Source organism: Neomonachus schauinslandi, chromosome 2 (assembly GCF_002201575.2).
Source record: "Neomonachus schauinslandi chromosome 2, ASM220157v2, whole genome shotgun sequence".
Lineage (NCBI taxonomy): Eukaryota > Metazoa > Chordata > Mammalia > Carnivora > Phocidae > Neomonachus > Neomonachus schauinslandi.
In genome coordinates this window covers 71,583,634-71,603,637 of record NC_058404.1, presented here as the reverse complement: position 1 = coordinate 71,603,637, position 20,004 = coordinate 71,583,634, and the positions used below count along the sequence as shown (strand labels likewise).

The 20,004-nt window shown below is 36.0% G+C and overlaps 1 protein-coding gene across 1 annotated transcript in view; it reads right to left on the bottom strand.

Annotated features, from left to right (window-relative positions):
- ASIC5 (acid sensing ion channel subunit family member 5) overlaps window positions 1–20,004 on the bottom strand; it is a 31,719-nt gene that overhangs the window by 4,060 nt on the left and 7,655 nt on the right. The window contains exons 3-8 of the mRNA XM_021698972.1: window positions 14,552–14,789; window positions 12,595–12,720; window positions 9,646–9,795; window positions 8,335–8,482; window positions 5,622–5,678; window positions 3,269–3,437 (exon numbers count right to left, since the gene is read on the bottom strand). Of these exons, the coding sequence (XP_021554647.1) occupies window positions 3,269–3,437; window positions 5,622–5,678; window positions 8,335–8,482; window positions 9,646–9,795; window positions 12,595–12,720; window positions 14,552–14,789 (888 nt within the window). The remainder of the gene's footprint in view (window positions 1–3,268; window positions 3,438–5,621; window positions 5,679–8,334; window positions 8,483–9,645; window positions 9,796–12,594; window positions 12,721–14,551; window positions 14,790–20,004) is intronic.

Below are 20,004 nucleotides of genomic sequence, written 5' to 3'. Positions count from 1 at the left end.
GGAAAGCGCAAACCCTTAAGATCTCTCATCCAAGTCCTACTTCATGACCACAGTCAGTGAAAGGTAAAACCAGTTGCCTCTCCTTGCTCTTCCAAACCAAGAGAGGATCTGCTTGGGAGATCCCAGAGCCTTCCCAGAAAGTCTCATTACATGACCAATGAATTTTTTTCATACCCCCCTTGATGCATCGGTGACATCATAGGTCCCAACATCCAAATCAAATTTTGAATGGAGAAACAATCCCACTCCCCATGGGGCAACCACAAGATACAACTTGCAATTAACATTTAAGAAACTACACTTGTTGGGTTTTGATGTGTTATCAAAGAAAAGTGTCATATATCTACAAAGGTTATTAAAATATGACTCTCTTTCCCAACCACATATCTGTTTGACCCAAGATTTTCTTTACATTCTTCAACCAAAATTACATAAGTCAACAGATTAATTGCGAAAGTGAGAATGCAGCTGTCTTCTATTAAGCCAGATACTGAAGAAATTTAAAATATTCTGAAATAATACCACTCCTTTTCCTGAATTATTTTTTGTTTCAGAAAATAGTTTGTAAAAAGCTTTTTTCTTATTGCCATCTAGTACATTTATTATTGTCATTGTAAATGAATTAATATATAACATTTTCATAGTTTGAATTTCTAATATGGCAAATATTGCTACAACTCACACAAAGAAAAGTTCATTGGACTCTTCAGTAACTTTTAAGAATGCAAAGGGACCTTGAGATCAAAAAGTTTGAGGACAACTGCTTTAGGTCTTTACTCAACTGTCAACTTCCCGGGTAGGTCTTACCTGATCACAATCCTCAACACTGAGAACAACCCTCCCTGACTTTGGCTTCCTCAGGCCCCTTTTTCTGCTTCCTTTCTCTACACAGCACTTAGCACCATCTGACATGACTGTATATATATTTATTGCTCATCTTCAACCCAATGAAAATACGTGAATAAGTCAAGGTTTTTGTCTTTTGTTCACTGAGGAATCCTTAATACCTAGAACACCCCAAATCCTGACACATAATAGGTGCTCATTACATATTTGTAAAATGAACAAATAAGGGAACAAATTGAAGATGAAACCAATGAACAAAGGGGTAAATATTAACCTGTTTTATAAGCTGAGGTGGAAACCAACCACCTGATGATTTTCAGATGGCAACAATAATTGTCATTAAGAATGAATCCTATTAGCAATGTTTCCTAGAATTACATGGTGTCCTCTAATATATCTTAGGAACATGGTTGTAAATCACTCTCCTAATTGTTCAGAGTTTTAAGAAATCAATATTCCCAAATACACTTAATTCAAAATATATCATTAATATGTTTACTTAATTTCCATTGGTTTAACCTGGGGTAACAGGAGAACGTACTATGTTTAAGTAGATAATCAGGGGGTACTGTCGTATTTACAAACAATAAAAGAGTTGCCTAAGTGAAGGAAATAATAAAGTTGTCTTGGAAGTCCAGTAATTTTAGTAATATTGCAATCTTTTTGTCCCCCATCGTGCTCCTAATTTGCATGTACACTGATAATACTGTTTAACTTCCCAAGCACAAACCTCATAACCATTTCCAATCATTATTCATCTGTATTTCTGAGGGAAGATAAGTTCATCCCTTACAAAAATACTGTGATATTTACTCAACTTCTCTCAGGCAGGTGACTTGCCCAGTAATTGGGTCTCATTGAATCTATGCCATGTGAAGCCAGTTGCTGACCCCCATTATAAAGATAATAGGAAGCTTAGCTTGACTAAGGTAGGCACTATGGAGATGAATATAAGGATGAATTTTGGCTGAATCTTAGCCAGTCTCATTAGTTCATTAAATAAATGAACTTTTTAAATTGTTCTGTTTGAATTTAACAATTTTTCAAGCAAAAATTGTATGAAATTGTTTGTTTTATGCAAAACGAATTCATTCCCCGTAATATAACACTCATACTCAAGTAACTGGAAGTATTTATGTAGTGTTTTGTAATTGCAATAAACACTCAATTTTTCCTTGATCTCCTTACCATTATTAAAATCCAGATATTTTATAATTGTGCCTCTCCTGACCCAAACTGATATTCTTGGACTTATATCCTGAACAATTTCACTACATCATGAAGCGTATTAAGTAATGATGTAACCCAGGAGATCTCGACCAGCCAAAAGGCACACAACTGCACTTCTCGGTCATATTTAAGTATAACAGAAATAATACCATAAGTAAATCACTTTCCCATATTAAAATGGAATACAAAGAGACATCTGTTCCAGACACAAGAGCATTAACAAAGAGATAATTGCAAATTTTCATGCCTTTCATCTTTGTATCTGCTGAGTATTTGAAATCATACCTATCAACCCTGTCTTGATGAAAGTACTTTTTCTTTCTGACTTGTAAAGATCACTTTATTGTCTGGGCATCTCAATGGGGAGAGTATTTTATTTATTTCATTAAAATAAACACCAGGCTAAAAGTGGAATCAAAATGTGCTTTCAACGTTAGATACCTGGCTTTTAATGAGTTAGTACATATTCATTATATTAAAGTACAAACACCCATGTACTGTATTGCTGTTCCAGGTGCTCAGCTTAAAAATATAAACAAAAAACAAAAAGAAATGTTAAGGTCGTACCCTCCTTTTAGAACAAAGAGTTCTCAATGAAGTTTGACTTGTAATTTTGAAGAGGCAGCATGGTGTAGCAAAAAGAGACCTAAGTTAATCTTTGGTTAATCAAACTTGGAAGGATATATCTTTGTGGAAAAACATAGAAGACTGGAGTCATAGGTCTTGGGCCTAAGTTCTTTCTGTGCCACTAACTACCTTCCTAGGAGAATTACGTGAGATGCTGTGTGTGTCAGTTTCCTCGCCTGTAAAATGAGAATAATAATTTGTGCTCCATCAACCTTGTAGTTATTAAAACACTCAAACTATGTGATACGCAGATAAGGAGTTTTCCTATTTTAAAGAATCAGCTGATATTAGTCAGCAGTATTATTTTCCCTAGTCAGTCAACAAGGTAAGATCATGAGCACATTACTCAAGCAGGCCTCATTTTACTTTTCACACAATTAAATTGAAGGACTGAAAGACATGACCTTATCCGCTTTTAAAATTCTAGATTTTCATGGTTAATTTAGTGACGTAAGCCATTGCCTCCTTTCATTGATCAGAATTTTATTTTCTCGGCCTTTAAAAGTTTTGACTAAATAAAATATTCCTGTTAATTACAAATAATTTATAAGACTAAGAAGATTACCTGATATATTCCTGACTTTGATTTAATTTCTTCGAAAGATATTTCAAAGCTTTTTGACTTGAAAAAGTAGAATAAGAAATAGTAGCAGGGTATTCTGTTTCTTCACATGGAACAGGGCAGCTAGAATTATGTGTTCCCATTGTACATAATCCCTTAACTTCAATGAGGTCTGAAATGAAAATCAGGACAGGATATTCAGAGAAGAGGACTATTCTAGAGTGGGGAGGACAGAGCTTTTAAAAATTTTATCATTTTACTTTCAAAGCTAAAAAAGTGGCTAACGAGTTCTAGCATTACTTTCTTAGCAAATGGTGTTTATATTTTATTTATATTTCAGTATGAATATAGCAAAGGAGACAGAATATGAAACACGGGAGTTGTTATCTTCTAAATTCATTGAGTCATTGGATTCTTATCTTTGTTAGAAATCAGAAATTCTTTCCAGAAAAGTCTCTGGGCTTATTTCCATAAAATAGTATTCATTTGGACAGGAAAAAGATGGAAAGTTGTTTATCTGACATTGTGTCTCTTTGAGAAGAAATTTCAAACATAATCCTGGAAGCCAATGACGCAGGTTTAAAGTAAATTTACTCTTGGGTTTATCACAAGTTCTGTGAAATATGTGGCTGGGTGTTCAGATTCTCTGATATCTGTGGACCCAGTGACTTCTAAATCAGCCACAGAGGTTCTCTGTCCTGTCTTCTCTAGACTTCTGTAGAGCTATTAGGCTATCTTTGCAAATGTATACTGAAAAACTCCCCTGCAGGAGGTGATATTTGTCCCAGTGTCCAGTCTCACTGCTCCTCACTCTTGGTAGATATTCTGGTTCTTGTTTTCCCTGTGGCTTTGTTACTGAAACTCTTTGCTCTTGTGAACCCTTTGTTCACCAAGACCCCCTGATTAATGATAAACTTTGGACTTTCTTTTTCCAGAATCTAACTTTGATACTCCTTCAGGGCATGACTTTTGCACACGTCCTCTAGTTCTTTATATTGGTTAAAACTACCACTCTTCCCCTCTACTCACACAGACACATTCACTCACACACACATATACTCTCACAAACATATACTTGTCTGTGTATCCCATTATCCTACAACATTCTCTGAAGAACTACATGCATGATTTGTTTCCCCAAAATTTCTCTCCAGCCCCCATCAAATATAGGAAATTATAAGAAACTTGACAGTGTACCTCTTAACTCCACTGGTCACTAATTGACTTCTGCATATTCAGCTTGGAAGCTATTAAAAATATATATGAGATCCCTTCTACCCATATCCATTCCATGAAATATTTTACAACAATGAAAAAGAAACTCTGAATTTCGATTCCTGGTTTACTGGAGATATTTCCACAATGGGATGGAATAGCAAGTTTTATAGGAGGGTATATAATATTATTCTATTTTAATTTAAAAAACCCAAGATTTAACATCATAAATATGAAGCTACATATGTAGAAAAAAATAAAGGTACAATATACTAGAGGGTTAACATTGGTTAGGGGTTAAGATAAACAATATGAAAGCAAAAACAAATGTTGCTTAAGAAGAAATTGTCCCCAGTAAAGGTGGCATGTATGATTTTGATCTCATTTGCATAAGATTTTTATATATGCATTTATGTATGTATTTATATATAATATATGTATAATTGAATGAATAAATGAAAGAATGGTCACCTAAATAATGACAGTAATTCTCAGACTGATGCAACTTCTGTTGATTTCCACAAGATTCTTCTCTGTTCTGCAATGTTTGAACTAGTCACAACATGCATGCTTTATGTAATAAGAAAAATGCAACAACGCTATTTTGATTATACAAAAGTATCAAATTTTAAAAAACATAAAACCTAGAAATAAAAATCAAAACTCTCTTGCTGTTACTTTGTGACTGAAAATTTTTTAATTCAGATTTATCTTGAAATCAGAGGGTTTTGTTTTGCTTTGTTTTGTTTTACTGTCTATGTTTATAAAAGCTACTGTGCTTAATTTTAAGAACACTGGAAAACTCCCTCTTTATAGTTTCTATTCTGTTTCATTTCTGGACTGGCCATAATATGATTTAATGTGCTGTATAGGGGTGCCTGGGTGGCTCAGTCGTTAAGCGCCTGCCTTTGGCTCAGGTCATGACCCCGGGGTCCTGGGATCTAGCTCCCCATCGGGCTCCCTGCTCAGCGGGGGACCTGCTTCTCCTTCTCCCTCTCCCACTCCCCTGCCTGTGCTCTCCTGCTCTCTCTGTGTCAAATAAATAAATAAAATCTTTAAAAAAATAAAAATAATGTCTTGTATAACTCTGAACAACTTTCATATAAATCCTGAGACTAAAGAAGTAAATTAAACCACTTACCAAGTGTAGGAGAAACACAGTTGTAAAACTTTTGTAGGTCACATTCTATCCCATTTCCTTAAAAATAATAAGTGTAAACATAGAAACTTTACATTTTGTGAAATAAGTGATATAATGACAAAAATACCTTTCATCCATCCATCCATCCATCCATCCATCCATCCATCCATCCATCCATTCTTTTGCAAAACAAAACAAAAACTATACAAACATGTTAATATCTAAAGAAAATATACATTGGGAGGAAAAATAGTAATGTTTTTGTTTATTTCCATGTTTCTTTTCCTCTGTCTATATCATGCTAAAATCCTTTAAGTGGAGATACTGATTTAAAAATGTAGCTTTGAAATTTAAAATTGTTCTCACATTTACCATCTCATTTGTTCCTACACTAAACCTGTGATGTGGGAGTCATCATTTTACAAATAAAGAAACTAAGGTTCAGAAAGTGGCTTGTCCAAGCCCCTGCAAGAGAATAGGGCTTGGTTCACCTTCTGTCCTGCTCCCTATATCTATTGATTGATTGGTTTTTATTTTTTATGGTATTAGTTGAAGGACGCACAACGTACCGTGTACTTGCTTTCTTTAAAATTTTTATTTAAATTCCAGTTAGTTACCATACAGTGTAATATTAGTGTCAGGTGCACAATTTAGTGATTCAACACTTACATCCATTGATTTAAATAACTCGCACACCTGGTGGGCTGCCTTTCTAGTGGTCAGATGGGGCAGTTAAGTACCAATATTAGTAATCACTGGCTGTGGACCTTGAGAGAAATTGTAAAATCAATACGTAGCAGAGCTGAGTTTAATTCCAGGCTGATTCTAAAGCTTTAGTCATTGCACCTTAACACAAATACTTGTCTATTGCTATAACCTTTGCAGTCCCTAGGGTTAGGCTCAGTGTTTATTTAATGCTCTTGTAAATAACCAAAAGAGATAGTCTATTTACAAGTTGTAGATAAATTTGGCTAACTATGAGGAAGTGTTCTTTGTAAGGGAAATGAAAGAAGCAAAAAAAACCAAAAAAACCCACCTACTTCCAGCATTAAATTAATAAAAAAACCCTCTCTTTTCCAAAGTATGCCTTGCTTCTTCCAATGGTATTTGTCCCATTACAAAGAACAATGACATTTTGGAAACAATCCATATCTGAAAAGCTGATTTTCAGGATTGCCTCTGCAAATTGTTCATAGAGGTACTTTTGCTATTTCATTTAACGACTATAGATCTCAATTTCCTCATCCATAGTAGACTTAGAGGGATATGTGAGGATCAAACCAAATAAGATATCATTCTGAAAACACTTGGTATATGCTAAGGTTTATAAAAATGCCATGATTTGTATTTTATAGTTCATCTTGTTTCTGGTCCATATTTGTTATCCAGTTCAATTTGCAAGAAGTAATACATTATTAAATTATAAACATTATAATCCATCTACCAATTCAGATTTTTTTCCCCCAGAAACTTTGGAAAGATAATTAGGCATGACAAATCAGATCCAGCATGAGCAGTTTTATAGAATGACAGTTTGGGATTATTGGCCAGAGACCAATAATCAGAATTCTAGAAAAAAGGAAGTGATGATTCTCCAAATTCCTAAGAAGCAGTTTGTCAACTAGAAACCATTGTTAATAAGAGCAGAGGTGGTGGGGTGCCTGGGTGGCTCAGTCGTTAAGCGTCTGCCTTGGGCTCAGGTCATGATCCCAGGACTCTGGGATCGAGTCCCGCATTGGGCTCCCTGCTCCACGGGGAGTCTGCTTCTCTTTCTGACCCTCCCCCTTCTTGTAGTCTCGCTCTCTCAAATAAATGAACAAAATCTTAAAAAAAAAAAAAAAGAGAGAGAGCAGAGGTGGCATTAGTCTACCTGTGTATGAGAGGTAGTGTGTGCATGTGTGTGTGCACACCTGTGTGTGTGAGATGGGCCATAGCAGCCAATTTAAAGAGCCAAACTGGTATTGCCTTTAATACACTCTCCATTTCTTTATGAATTTGCTGGCCAAGGGGGATGAGGCAAATCTGAATAAAAATAACCAAGACTTTCATAGGATATATTCTGTGTCAGACGTGTTTCAAACCACTTACATGCTTCTTTCATCTGTACGACAATCCTCTAAGGTAAGACACTGTTAGTGTTCTCCCCATGTTATAGGAAGTACAGAGGGGTTTAGTCTAAGGTCATGGAGAGGAGAAATTGTGTAGCTGAGATGACCAGCCTGGTTCAGAGTCCAGCTCTGATCCACCCACCCTTCTCTACTGCTTCTTTCAGTGTTTGCTGCGAATATCCCTGGCTCCGGAAATGTTCCAAATTGTACGCAGAGGGGGCCTGGAGCTGTTTTTCTGACCACAAAGAAAAGAATTTCCCCAAAATGATATATTCAGGGTTGATTAAGATTTATATAGATGATCTAATTTCTCTTTCGAATTGAGAAAATGGTGATGATCGGTTTTAGATATTTAAGAGCACCCAATTTTCCATCCTGAAAATAAGAATTGGAGACTGGCTCAATTTTCTTTTCTTTTCCCGAAATCTCTGATCTAATTCCATGATTTAAAATCTGTCGGGTAAGGTCATTATTTGTCAAGTAGATGACTTTCCCTTGGCATAGATTTCATAAGAATGGAGAACAATTTTATGATACGTTATTTCCCATGATTCAAGTTAAATAAAAATAATTACATAAGAGGAAATTTATCATTCTTTATTTACCAGGAAGCAGAAAAGGTAAACATCCACATTGTTCTTGTATGTGCTGAGCTTTACATTCCTTCAAGCAACCAGAAGTGCTGTAGGTACTAAAATTCTTTAGCTTGATGTTAGGGTTGCATTCTCCCCAAGGGTATTCTTGATGAACTGTCTTAAGAGAAAATAAACACCTGGCTCACGAGGTATACCTGAGTCAATCCATACATTTCCATTCCAACAAGAGAAGCTAATATATATATATTTTTATTTTTCTCTCAGAGCTCTTTGATTTTTTTTTAATTGACTACCTTTGCCTATGATGCTTACTCTATTAGCCTGAAAATCCCTGAAGGTAAATATAACAGTGGTCCTTTAACACATATCCCCAAAGCTCTGTACCTAAAGTGAATCAATAAAATCAGACAGACTGACTGCTCTAAAAATTAACTCATGTAAGAAAAAATAGTATCATTTATGGAAATAACATATTAACATGTTCATAAGTCCACTCCCAAAACAGCAACTAAATTACACACAAAAAATCCTTTACTGAGCACTTATTATGTGCCAGGCAATATGGTAAGTGCTTTTTAAAAAAAAAATTAAGATTTTATTTATCCATTTGAGAGAAAGAGAGCACAGGGGAAGGGGTGCAGGGAGAGGGGGAGAGAGAACCTCAAGCAGACTCCCCACTGAGCACAGAGCCCAACATAGGGCTTGATCTCATGACCCTGAGATCATGACCTGAGCCAAAATCAAGAGTCAGACGCTTAACTGACTGAGCCACTTAGGCGCCTTGTAAGTGCTTTCTTTATGTTATTTTACTTAAACTTCGTAGTTACTATAATAACTATGAAAAAGAGAGATTATCTTTATCCGAGAGAGGAGTTGGAATTTCAGGAAGGTAATCAAGGAAACTGCAGAGCAAGTGAGTGGCAAATGGAAATCTGCCAGACATGCCTTACTCCAAGATTCTTGCTCTTCCCACTTACTTTTCTTCTTCCCAGAACATCCCATTGAGAAAACACACAGTTCAGCAACGTGAGGGTCTCTTCATGTTTACTGATCCTTTCCATTTCTAGTGAAATTTAAAGTTCCCCTGAATTTGCCAGGCTTCCCAGCTGCCACTTATATTGTATATGTGAATTCACTGATTTTACTACATATGTACCTCCTAGTAATGGGAAAGAATCTGAGATGAAACTAATTATGGAATTTCCAGAGGTCTTCTAAAGGCATGGCAGAAAGAGGTTTCTAGTGGATGTATTAATGTGTATATCCACTTACTACCCTACCTGATTGACTCAGATTCTACACCTTGTACATGTTATTTACCTTGACTTGGCGGATTGATACCCGGGCGTGCATTCCCACAGGTGACGACAAGCCTAAACCATCAATCTGTGGCACTTTCTTTGGTGAATGGATAACAAAGATGATTCCAGCATCAACAAAACCGAGGGCTGGGTCATCAGTGAATTCCTCCTGAAACAAACAACCAAAAATTTTCCTCAATTACAAATTGATATCAATTCTATACAAGTTCAAGATTTCGTTTTATTATCTTGTGAGAACATTTGACTTACTTAAAATCAAATATTTCCTATCACTATCGAATTTCTTTTTATATACAGACTGAAAAGTAAACCCCTAAGACATACTTTTTATGGTTGAATCACCTGTCAAGGTGTCAACAGTTTCTTTTTTTTTTTTTAAAGATTTTATTTATTTATTTGACAGAGAGAGACACAACGAGAGAGGGAACACAAGCAGGGGGAGTGGGGGAGGGAGAAGCAGGCTTCCCGCGGAGCAGGGAGCCCGATGCGGGGCTTGATCCCAGGACCCTGAGATCATGACCTGAGCTGAAGGCAGACGCTTTAAACGACTGAGCCACCCAGGCGTCCCGGTGTCAACAGTTTCTATAGATTACTTTCGCCTTAGATGAATACCATAGTACATATCATGACTGCTAATCGTCTGATTTCCTAAGGGCCCTCTCTTCTCCTTGTGGCCTTTTAGTTGCTTCTTTCTTGGCTATTCTCTTTTCTTCGCTTGTTTTAGAAAATCATTTGGCTCCTTTCTTCTCCTTGCAATTAAAATCTCTGGCCTTATTTAAAATTGAAATTCAGGGGTGCCTAGGTGGCTCAGTTGGTTAAGCATCTGTCTTCGGCTCAGGTCATGATCTCAGGGTCCTGGGATGGAACCCCACATTGGGGTCCCTGCTCAACAGGGAGTCTGCTTCTCCTCTCCCTCTATCCCTCTATCCCTCCCCCTACTCATGCTCACTCTCTCTCAAGTAAATAAATAAAATCTTAAATAAATAAATAAATAAATAAATAAATAAATAAATAAATAAATAAAATTGAAATTCATTTCCCCCTAAGATCGAAGATTTACACTATGTTTTTAATACCCATGCCCTTCTAAAATCCTATGCCAGATGAAAAAAATGAACACTAAACTCCTGGTGATTTTGTTATTAAAGATTTTCCTTGACTTACAATGAGGTTACATCCTGATAAACCCACTGTAAGCTGAAAATATCATAAATCAAAAACGAATTTAATACACTTAACTTACAGAACATTATAGCTTAGCCTAACCTATCTTAAACATGCTTAGAGCACTCACTTTGGCCCACAGTAGGGCAAAATCATCTAACACAAAGCCTATTTTCTAACAGAATGTTGAATATTTCATGTAATTTATTGCATATGGCACCGAAAGAGAGAACCAGAATGGTTGTATGGGTACAGTATGGTTGCAAGTGTATCCGTTATTTATGCTGGTGATTGCGTGGCTACCTGGGAGCAGCCTCTGCCCAAAATCACGAGAGTGTGTCGTACCACATATCGCTAGCCTGAGAAAAGATCCAAATTCAAAATTTGAAGTATGACTTTGACTGCATATGTATCACTTTTGCAGCATTGTAAAGTTGAAAAATTGTAAGTGGAGACATTGTTAAGTCAGGGACTGTCTGTAGTTGTAATTTTAGATTATAAGGAGAAAGGGCTTGGGAATATGATGATTTTTCCTGTGAATGGGTCAACTGCATATGTAATTACATTTAATAAACATGCTTAATATTCTATTTGTAACTCAGGACCCTATTTCTCCTGGGTCTGTTATGACTCTCTAAGAAACACTCAACTAGCTAGTCTGGACAAGTATTTAGGAGCCATTTACTTATGGAATATTACTTTGCATTTGCAGATTTTAATTGCATTCTAAAAATATTTGGGAAATTCTAGTTTGTAAAATTCATAATATAATATTTGAACAGACTATATGGCTAGTATTTAAATGACCTAGAAATATAAATCAAATATATGTACAATAAATATATATATATACATTTATATATAAAATCAAATATATATACATGCATTGTACTGTGCAGTCCTTTGTTGGAACAAAAAGTGTCTTGAGTGGGGTGCAAGAGGAAGTTACGAAACATACCTTAAAGAAAAATTGTTTGAAAGTAGCCAATGGCCCCATTCACTTGGATTGGGAGATAGGATAGTTCAATGGGATTTGGGGAAACTAAGTTTATTTCTCAACTTCACATTAATCATATGATTTTGGATGCTTAATTTATCAACATTTCAGAATCTTCATTTACAAAAGCACAGTAACGAAGCAGAATATCTCTACATGTGTAATACTAGGAACAGCTGTATCCCTTGGTGGGGGGAGTTCTACCAAGTACCCTTGAAGCTGACAACTAGTGCATTGCTTAGGTGTCTGGACATCTGCCTCTCACGCCTAAACACTTAAACCTCTTGGACCAATTACAAGTTTGTAGAAGCTAGGCTTAGGCAAAGTCAATTTATACAACATTCTTTATATAACAAGTATTTTTTTAGTCATCCTTCAGACTATAGATTCCATGGTTCGTCAAATGTGCATAAATGACTTCTTTCTAAAACATATTGCCTTTTTTACATAGAAGTCTAAAAATATTCTTAAAATACATGAAGTCATTTTAAATTAACTATATACATTGCGATTTAGAAACTTCTGTCTTCCTTATTTTGTGGCATGAACATTTCTGGAGTCACAAAAATGACCGTCAGTAGTATAGTTAAAAATGTCCATGTTATGCCTCTAAATTTTGATTTTTTAATCTCCGAGTCAATATTTGCATCCATGGGACTCCAGACTAGGCTAACAAAAACTGAAGTAGTACCAACAGTGGGAACAGTTTGACAGGGCAAATCTTTTGAAACCCCTACACATTCCTGTTTGTCTTGACCCCTGATGAGGTTTAAGAAAATTCAGTACCTGATTGACATTGAAGAGCAAGCTTAAGCCTCTTCCAGAGACACTGACTTTTTCCTTTGCTTGAATATTTTCGCCATGATTAAAAGTAAAACAATTTCCATATTCAGTGAAGACATGTGCAAAGTCCTCAATATGAAAATAATCCAAATGAAATGTAATTAGTTAGGTATTTTGGCCACTTTTGAAGTTTAAGTTGCTCTAACTTTAAAAAAAAATCAGATGTCTAAATGAGAAAGCAGAAATATCAGAAAGAATAGGTAATATGGGGTGCCTGGGTGGCTCAGTTGGTTAAGCGACTGCCTTCGGCTCAGGTCATGATCCTGGAGTCCCAGGATCGAGTCCTGCATCGGGCTCCCTGCTCGGCAGGGAGTCTGCTTCTCTCTCTGAACCTCCCTCCTCTCATGCTCTCTATCTCTTTCTCTCTCTCAAATAAATAAATAAAAAAAAAATCTTTAAAAAAAAAAAAAAGAATAGGTAATATGGTGATTCTGGTTTGTGTCCATTAATAGCTTCTATTTTTTTTAATATGCATTTGTCAATCTGTATGTGATTATCTCATTGAGATTTTTTATGTAAATAAGCATGTTTTAAAAAGTTATTTGTTGGATATTTAGTAAGGATTCATGGAAACATGTATTCTTACCTATGGAGAAGGCTCTCACATCCTCTCTTTGAGGAACCTCCCCCTCCCCCACCATGTTGGGGCAGCCAATCACATTGCTCTGCTTCTTGGGGGATCCTCTTCCTCCAAAGGCCAATACCACAGAGGCACCCATATGATAAAAACTGGACCAATCTGAATACCCCACTCCCTCACTTCAGTGATTGGTTTAAGAATTGACATGTGTCCTAAGTAAAGCTGATCAGTCTTGCATGGAATTATTAAGAGGATACTGGAGGGTTAACCTATGATAATGAGAGGCGAGGGTTGTCAGCAGTCCTCATGGCTCTGTGAGGAAAATTCACACAGGAAAAAACCAACGTGAGTCATGAGAAAGAAAGAGAGAGAGAATGTTAATGATGTTGTCAAAGTGTTTTGGTTGAGCCTTTTCTGAAGCCAGTCCTACTCTTAAGAGTTCCCTGTTAATTAAACCAATGCATTCTTTCTACTCTTTAGCTTCTGTGAGTTGCAACTGAAAAATTCCTGTCTAATACAAAATTTCTTGGTGACAAGTTTAAACATGTTCGTTAGTAAATAACAAGCAACACAGAAGAACTTCTCTAAATTAAGAGTTTAGAACTGGGCTTCATGTCAGTCAGATGTCTGTCAGACCTTTTTTTGTCTGTTTTCTGTGCGCTAAGGAAGGCTACCAGAAGGATAAGGAATTGTGTCCCAGAATCATGAATTTGTGAAGTTTACTCGGAATCACCTAACAACACTTGCTACAGAATTACTGATACTAGAACTAGGGTGTCAAAGTGCCTACATACACCTTTGCTAATAGTTTCCAGGGATACCCAACATTTTATCTGAAATGTAAATTAATTATATAAAGGATAAAAACAGGATGTTATGAGTGATTAGAGAAATATATATAATTTTCACAGTCAAATGCTGGTGGCTGCTCATTTTCTACAGCCTCCAAGCTAAAAAAAAATTTTTTTTGAATGTTGGCTCCTTAATGATAATAAAAATGCTATCTTGGAATATGTTATTGAAGAATGGGAAATATTAAAATATTCCCTTGGGTTAATTTTTTTTTTTTGGAGATTATCCTGCAATAAAAGTAATCAAAGATTTCTGTTCTCTATCTTCTCTTATCTAACCACCTGGAAAAAGAAATATGTCTCATGTGTATTCCACACCCCCTGATGTCATAAGGCTGAGCTAATGAAATATACTCTTTGAGCAAATTTAGATTGATTCCCCATGAAAGTAAACTTGATCTGAGTGTGAAACAGTACAGTGCAGTCGTTTATTATGTTGATGATATTTGAAGAAATATCAAATTGTTACCTGTGGACCACAGGGCTTTCCAAAAAAGTCACATTCCAACAGAGTGCTATTGTTGAGATAAAAACCATTTTCTTTTACAAACTCTGTAATGCTGAAGTTTTGATGACTTGCAAGAAAATCAATAGCTTCTTTAAAGCCAGTGTAATTGGACCTGATTTCCTGAAAATGGAGGACTTTGTATACCATATTCCATAAGAAAAAAATAAAGCTAAATTTGGCTGCAGCTTCTGTTTGGAACCTATTAGTAGGAATAAAGGCAATATTTAGAATAGCAAACACTTATGATCTAGAGGACAGACATCAAACATCTTGACCCTATTAGCTTCTCCAGCTTATCTGCTACATTCTCCTTCATTCATAATACATTCAAGCAAAACCGAATTCCTAAGAGGTCTTTGCCACATCCTGCAATTTGCCTTTATTTGAACGTGTCGTTTCATTTACCTAGAATACTTTCCAGACCTTGATCTGGATACATCCTAATGGATCTTCAAGACCTAACATGAAGAGAGAGGTGGGAATGCGAAGTTACTAAGAATATAGACTCAGGGGCCAGATTTCCCAGGTTCAAATCCCAGCTCTGTCATTGTGGCTTTGTACTGTGCCCATGTGGTTATGTTGGAACTATTTTCCAACATCTTCCTTGTATATGTCTGGTTACAATGGTAGAGTGGGAACTTCAGTCTCAGACGCACTTTGTGGTACATCTCCTGACTCAGCTTGTTAGTATGGGGCAACAACCAGGACTGGAGCCGCTTAATGGTATGACATCATTTCACTGCGACTCTGGTTTCCTCACTTGTAAAATCAGGGTATGTTAAAAACCTACCTCAAATGTTATTTTGATGATTAGGTTATTTTTCCTAAAACATTTAGAAGTGTGCCTGGAATATAGTGAGAGTCTCAACTATTCATGAAATTAATGCCCCCTTTATTGTCCAAATATTTTCCTGGCAATTAAAGCAGAAGGAACCTATTTGCCCTAACTACAATAAGTACGCTGTTAATTCCCTTCTGCTGAGCAATTTCTGCCTTGCCTTATGTATGGTTGTTTATTTGCGTACCATATATTCTTTTCAAAATTTGATTGGTATTTTCATATTTTGGATATTATGTAAGTCTTGAAACTGAACAAACACTCTCCATTCAAATTTACTGCTAGAAAGCATAGAATGAAGAGTATATCCACTCTTGCTAAGTACACAGAGCCATGTGGTGCTTGGGTTGTGTGTATGTGACCTCACTCCTGGACTTCTTTTCTGACCCAGATTTTATATTTTACCTTCACTTTCTATTATCTTTTGCTTTCTCCTACAAGCCACATTAAACCCTTTTTCAGTCAAGGTAGAGCATATATAAAACAAAACATGGAAAATAAAAAACACACCCAAACCAGCATCATACATCCTTTTAGAGATGAGAAACTGTTTTCATGGTCAAGTCTAAATAGAATCTCTTACTTAACCAGCTTTGAACCTTGAAGGCCTGCCTTATATCCACCAACCCAGGCTCTAGAATCCTATACATATCCTCTTTTGACTTCCCCTTTCCTTAGAGACACTATTAACTGATGGTGGTATTCTGCCTAACGAGAGTATATCCAACAACATTGCTCTTCTTGGTCAAATGTGTTTCTAGGGATCTTTGGGGAGTTAACAGTCTACATTTGCAAGTGATTTGGGGTGGGGGTGGATCACAGTGGTAGACCTAATTGAGGAATGGACCGTGAACTTCCTTCAGCTTTCTATCTCTCTGAATGATGACACCATACCAGGGATCTGCTCCAAAGCCCTGCAACTTTGGGGGTTCTACCCAGGCTGATAGTAATGTTCACTGGATTCTTTTCAAAACGACTATGCAGAGAAAAGAAAGAATTCTCACACGTGTAGGGGGTATAAATAAAATAAATGAAGAGGGTAAAAGGAAGGGCATTTTAAAATATTCTTTTGAAATGATTTTTTTATTACATCAAAATAGTTGAGACCATGAGGGCGATTTAGGCTGATGAACTAGACTTAATGAATAAAGTTAACAATGTTTGGAACAAAGGAAGTAAAAAAATTGAGACATATTGTTCAGCCTAACACCAAAGTGTCTTGCTCTGAGTCTTTCCGACTTTAATTTAAATTTCTAAACCTGCCCACGTCTATTCTTTCAGAAATCTTGCTTAGTTAGAGTTTGGCTTACTCTTTTATTTAACATACACTAGAAAGAGGTTGGCAAAAGAAGACACTTTTAAAAATGCATTGCTTTGTTGCAACAAGTTAGTAAGTGATAGCCAGTTACAGAATGCATGTGGGAATGTCTCTAACTACACACCCCAGATTTGGGGACACAAATGCACACGTTCCATCTGATGTCCAAGTTGATGCCTGACTCAGCCCTTCATCAGATCCCACCAAAACAGATCGAAGCCTAGCATGTATTAACAAGAAATGTATATTTTGCAGATCATTTTATGGAGAGGAAAAATAGGGAAGAACGTCTGCTGTTTGGATTCTCCTATGAGCCAATTTTAGTCTCTTACAGTTCTCTACGGAAATAAAATCTTTGACATGTGCTCATTTTATCTTTGTATAAGAGTCATGATTTTATCTTTGATTTAAAATCCCTTACCTCATATTTAAACAGTAGATTTGGAATAAACCAAGAAGCACAGTGACTACTGGGAAAATAAACGGAACTTGAGTTACTCATTCTAATACAATAGCTCAAATAACATCTGTATTCACCTTATCCAGTCATTATTTCTGTTTTTATTCTTTATTTATTTTATTTCTGTGTTTAGCAGAAGAAAACAAATTTCAGAGGTTTTGTTGTTGTTGTTGTTGTTGTTCTTGTTGTTTTGTTTCTTTACCAAATATGATATAATGGAAATCTGTGATTAATTTTATGCTGAAGATAGTTTAGTGAACAGGTTTAACACAGGAACATCTGAGAGTCACTAGAATAGATCCCACAGGAACAAAATCACACGCAGTATTGCAATTCCTGGAATTTATTGTGAGGTGTGATTTTTATAAACCTCTGCCAAATGTATCCTGATGAGTTTAAGTCCTCTTTATTTAGTCATTGCTTCGTGGGAAAGAACTTTTCAAGATTAAAACTAATAAGTATTTTTCAGTCAACTGTGAATGAAACTATACCTACAAACCCAGCTGTGTTGGCAATTCAGCATGAATATATAAAGAAGGTTAATTTTGATGAAACAATTGACAAATTTGCAAAAGGCTGAAAAACGGAAGCTACGATGCTACAATTATTCATCACACTGACAGATCCAAAATAAAGGTCTTTTCTTTTTATTTCAAAAGTACATTAATGTTAAAAATTATCAATGTATTACTTTTTTCCTATTTTTGTATTATATTTACTTAATTAAATTTTTTTAGAACAAATACATAGAGGCCATTTTGCTGTATGTTTAATTTCATAATTGTAACTGAAAATAATTTTGTTATATAAAGGAGGGGAATGTTACAAAAATTATCTACTCTAGGCTGTCATATACCTTGCACAGGCCCCTGAGACCCATGGTAAAAAGTAAACCCTTCCTAATAATCTGAGAAAAATCTGAGAAAATTTCCTCATCTCAGGTATCGATTCCTGCTGATAAGGTAGTTTAGCAAGAGTACAGATATTAGGAGCCAACAGCAGACCTTTTTTCCAGTCCCTAACTAGTGACTTTAAGAAAATAGCAATGGGCGGTGCCTGGGTGGCTCAGTCATGATCCCAGAACCCTGGGATCAGCCCCTCACAGGGCTCCCTGCTCAGTGGGAAACCTGCTTCTCCCTCCCCCACTCCCCCCTGCTTGTGTTCCCTCTCTCGCTGTGTCTCTCTCTGTCAAATAAATAAATAAGATCTTTAAAAAAAAAAAAGGAAATCGCAATCGTACGCTTTACTTTCTCTCGTGTGAATTGGAGGCAATGCAGCTTAGAATAATGGTCTTCAGACTGGGACATGTATTGACCTGAGGGTATGCATGCACAGTCAATTTTAAGGGAATAGATTTCCAGATCTTCAACTTTCACCTAAGATTTAAAAAGAGCCTATGTTCACAATGGTACTTTTCCCATTTATGAGAGTTTTTACCTGTCATTCATCATAAATCTTAGCATATACTAATGCATACTGGTGTTTGGCAAACTCAGAGCTTCTAGTAGACCCATACACAATTAAATTGTATCTTGCCTCAGAAAAGACCCTAAGAATTAATCAAGGCTCCTTAAATTTTGTCTTGCTTTGTCATGCACATATTTCTGATTAGGGTGAAGCTTGGCGTTAGACACAAGGGGTTTGAGCACTTGCTGGGATCTTCTGAATTGAGAAAAGCTATAGTAGTACAGAGTAGTACAATTTGTTATTTTAAATGTAGCTGGGTTATTCTGTGCGACTTCTCGATTATTGAGAAAATCAAGTAAAGTCTGTAGATAACAATTTATGTGATTTATATCAATGTGCTTTATGCAATAAAATCGCTAAAACTTCATGGAATCACATAAAATATTTATTCTTATGACCGTCGATCCTTATCCTACTCTATCTCGTAAAATTTATAATATTTTTGATCTCCTAAAATAAGAAATAAACTTATTTAAAATTACAGTTTAAAATTTAGATATCAATTTAAAATATGCATGTAGAATAAATAGTTTTTCAAAGTTCCATTATATGGCCTAAGAACTAAAACGTTTGAAGACCGGCTTTGAGAACCAGACAGTAGACGGCTTGAGTTCTTTCCTCATCAGCCAGTAATTTGCTGAACTATATTGAGTAAGATGCTCATATACTGAGATTCAAAGTATCTATCTACCTATAAAACTAAACTCTGGGAGATGAAAATGTCTCCTACCCCTACAGTACAGATGTCACCTAAGTTCTTTGTCATCTAAGAAAGAATAACTCCCTTATAATTAAGAATTTCCCTATTCTGTAACTATAGTTTCTAAAATATTGAATATCTTTTTTTTTTGGGTCTGGGTATTTACAGTATCTAACTGAGCTAGAATACACTATCAGTTTTTTTTTAAGATACACCAACACAAGAGCCTAAATTGTTGATTTGTGATTTGAGCTATGCAAAATGAATTACATTTTTATACTAAAAATTATGAAAATACATATATCATAGATTATTAAATATTTTCTTTGAGATCTCTCTTTATTTCTAGAACAGGTGCTTGCAGCTATAAATTTCCCTGGCAGCATGGCTTCAGTGGCATCCCATAATTTTTTTAAAAGATTTTCTTTATTTATTTGAGAGAGAGAGAGAGAGAAAGCGCATGCAAATGGGGGGAAGGGGAAGAGTAGAGGGAGAGGGACAAGCAGACTCTGCCCTGAGCTTGACGCCCACCGTGGGACTCTATCCCATGACTCCGAGATCAGGACCCAAGCCAAAATCAAGAGTCAGATCCTCAACTGACTGAGCCATCCAAGCACCCCGGCATCCCCTA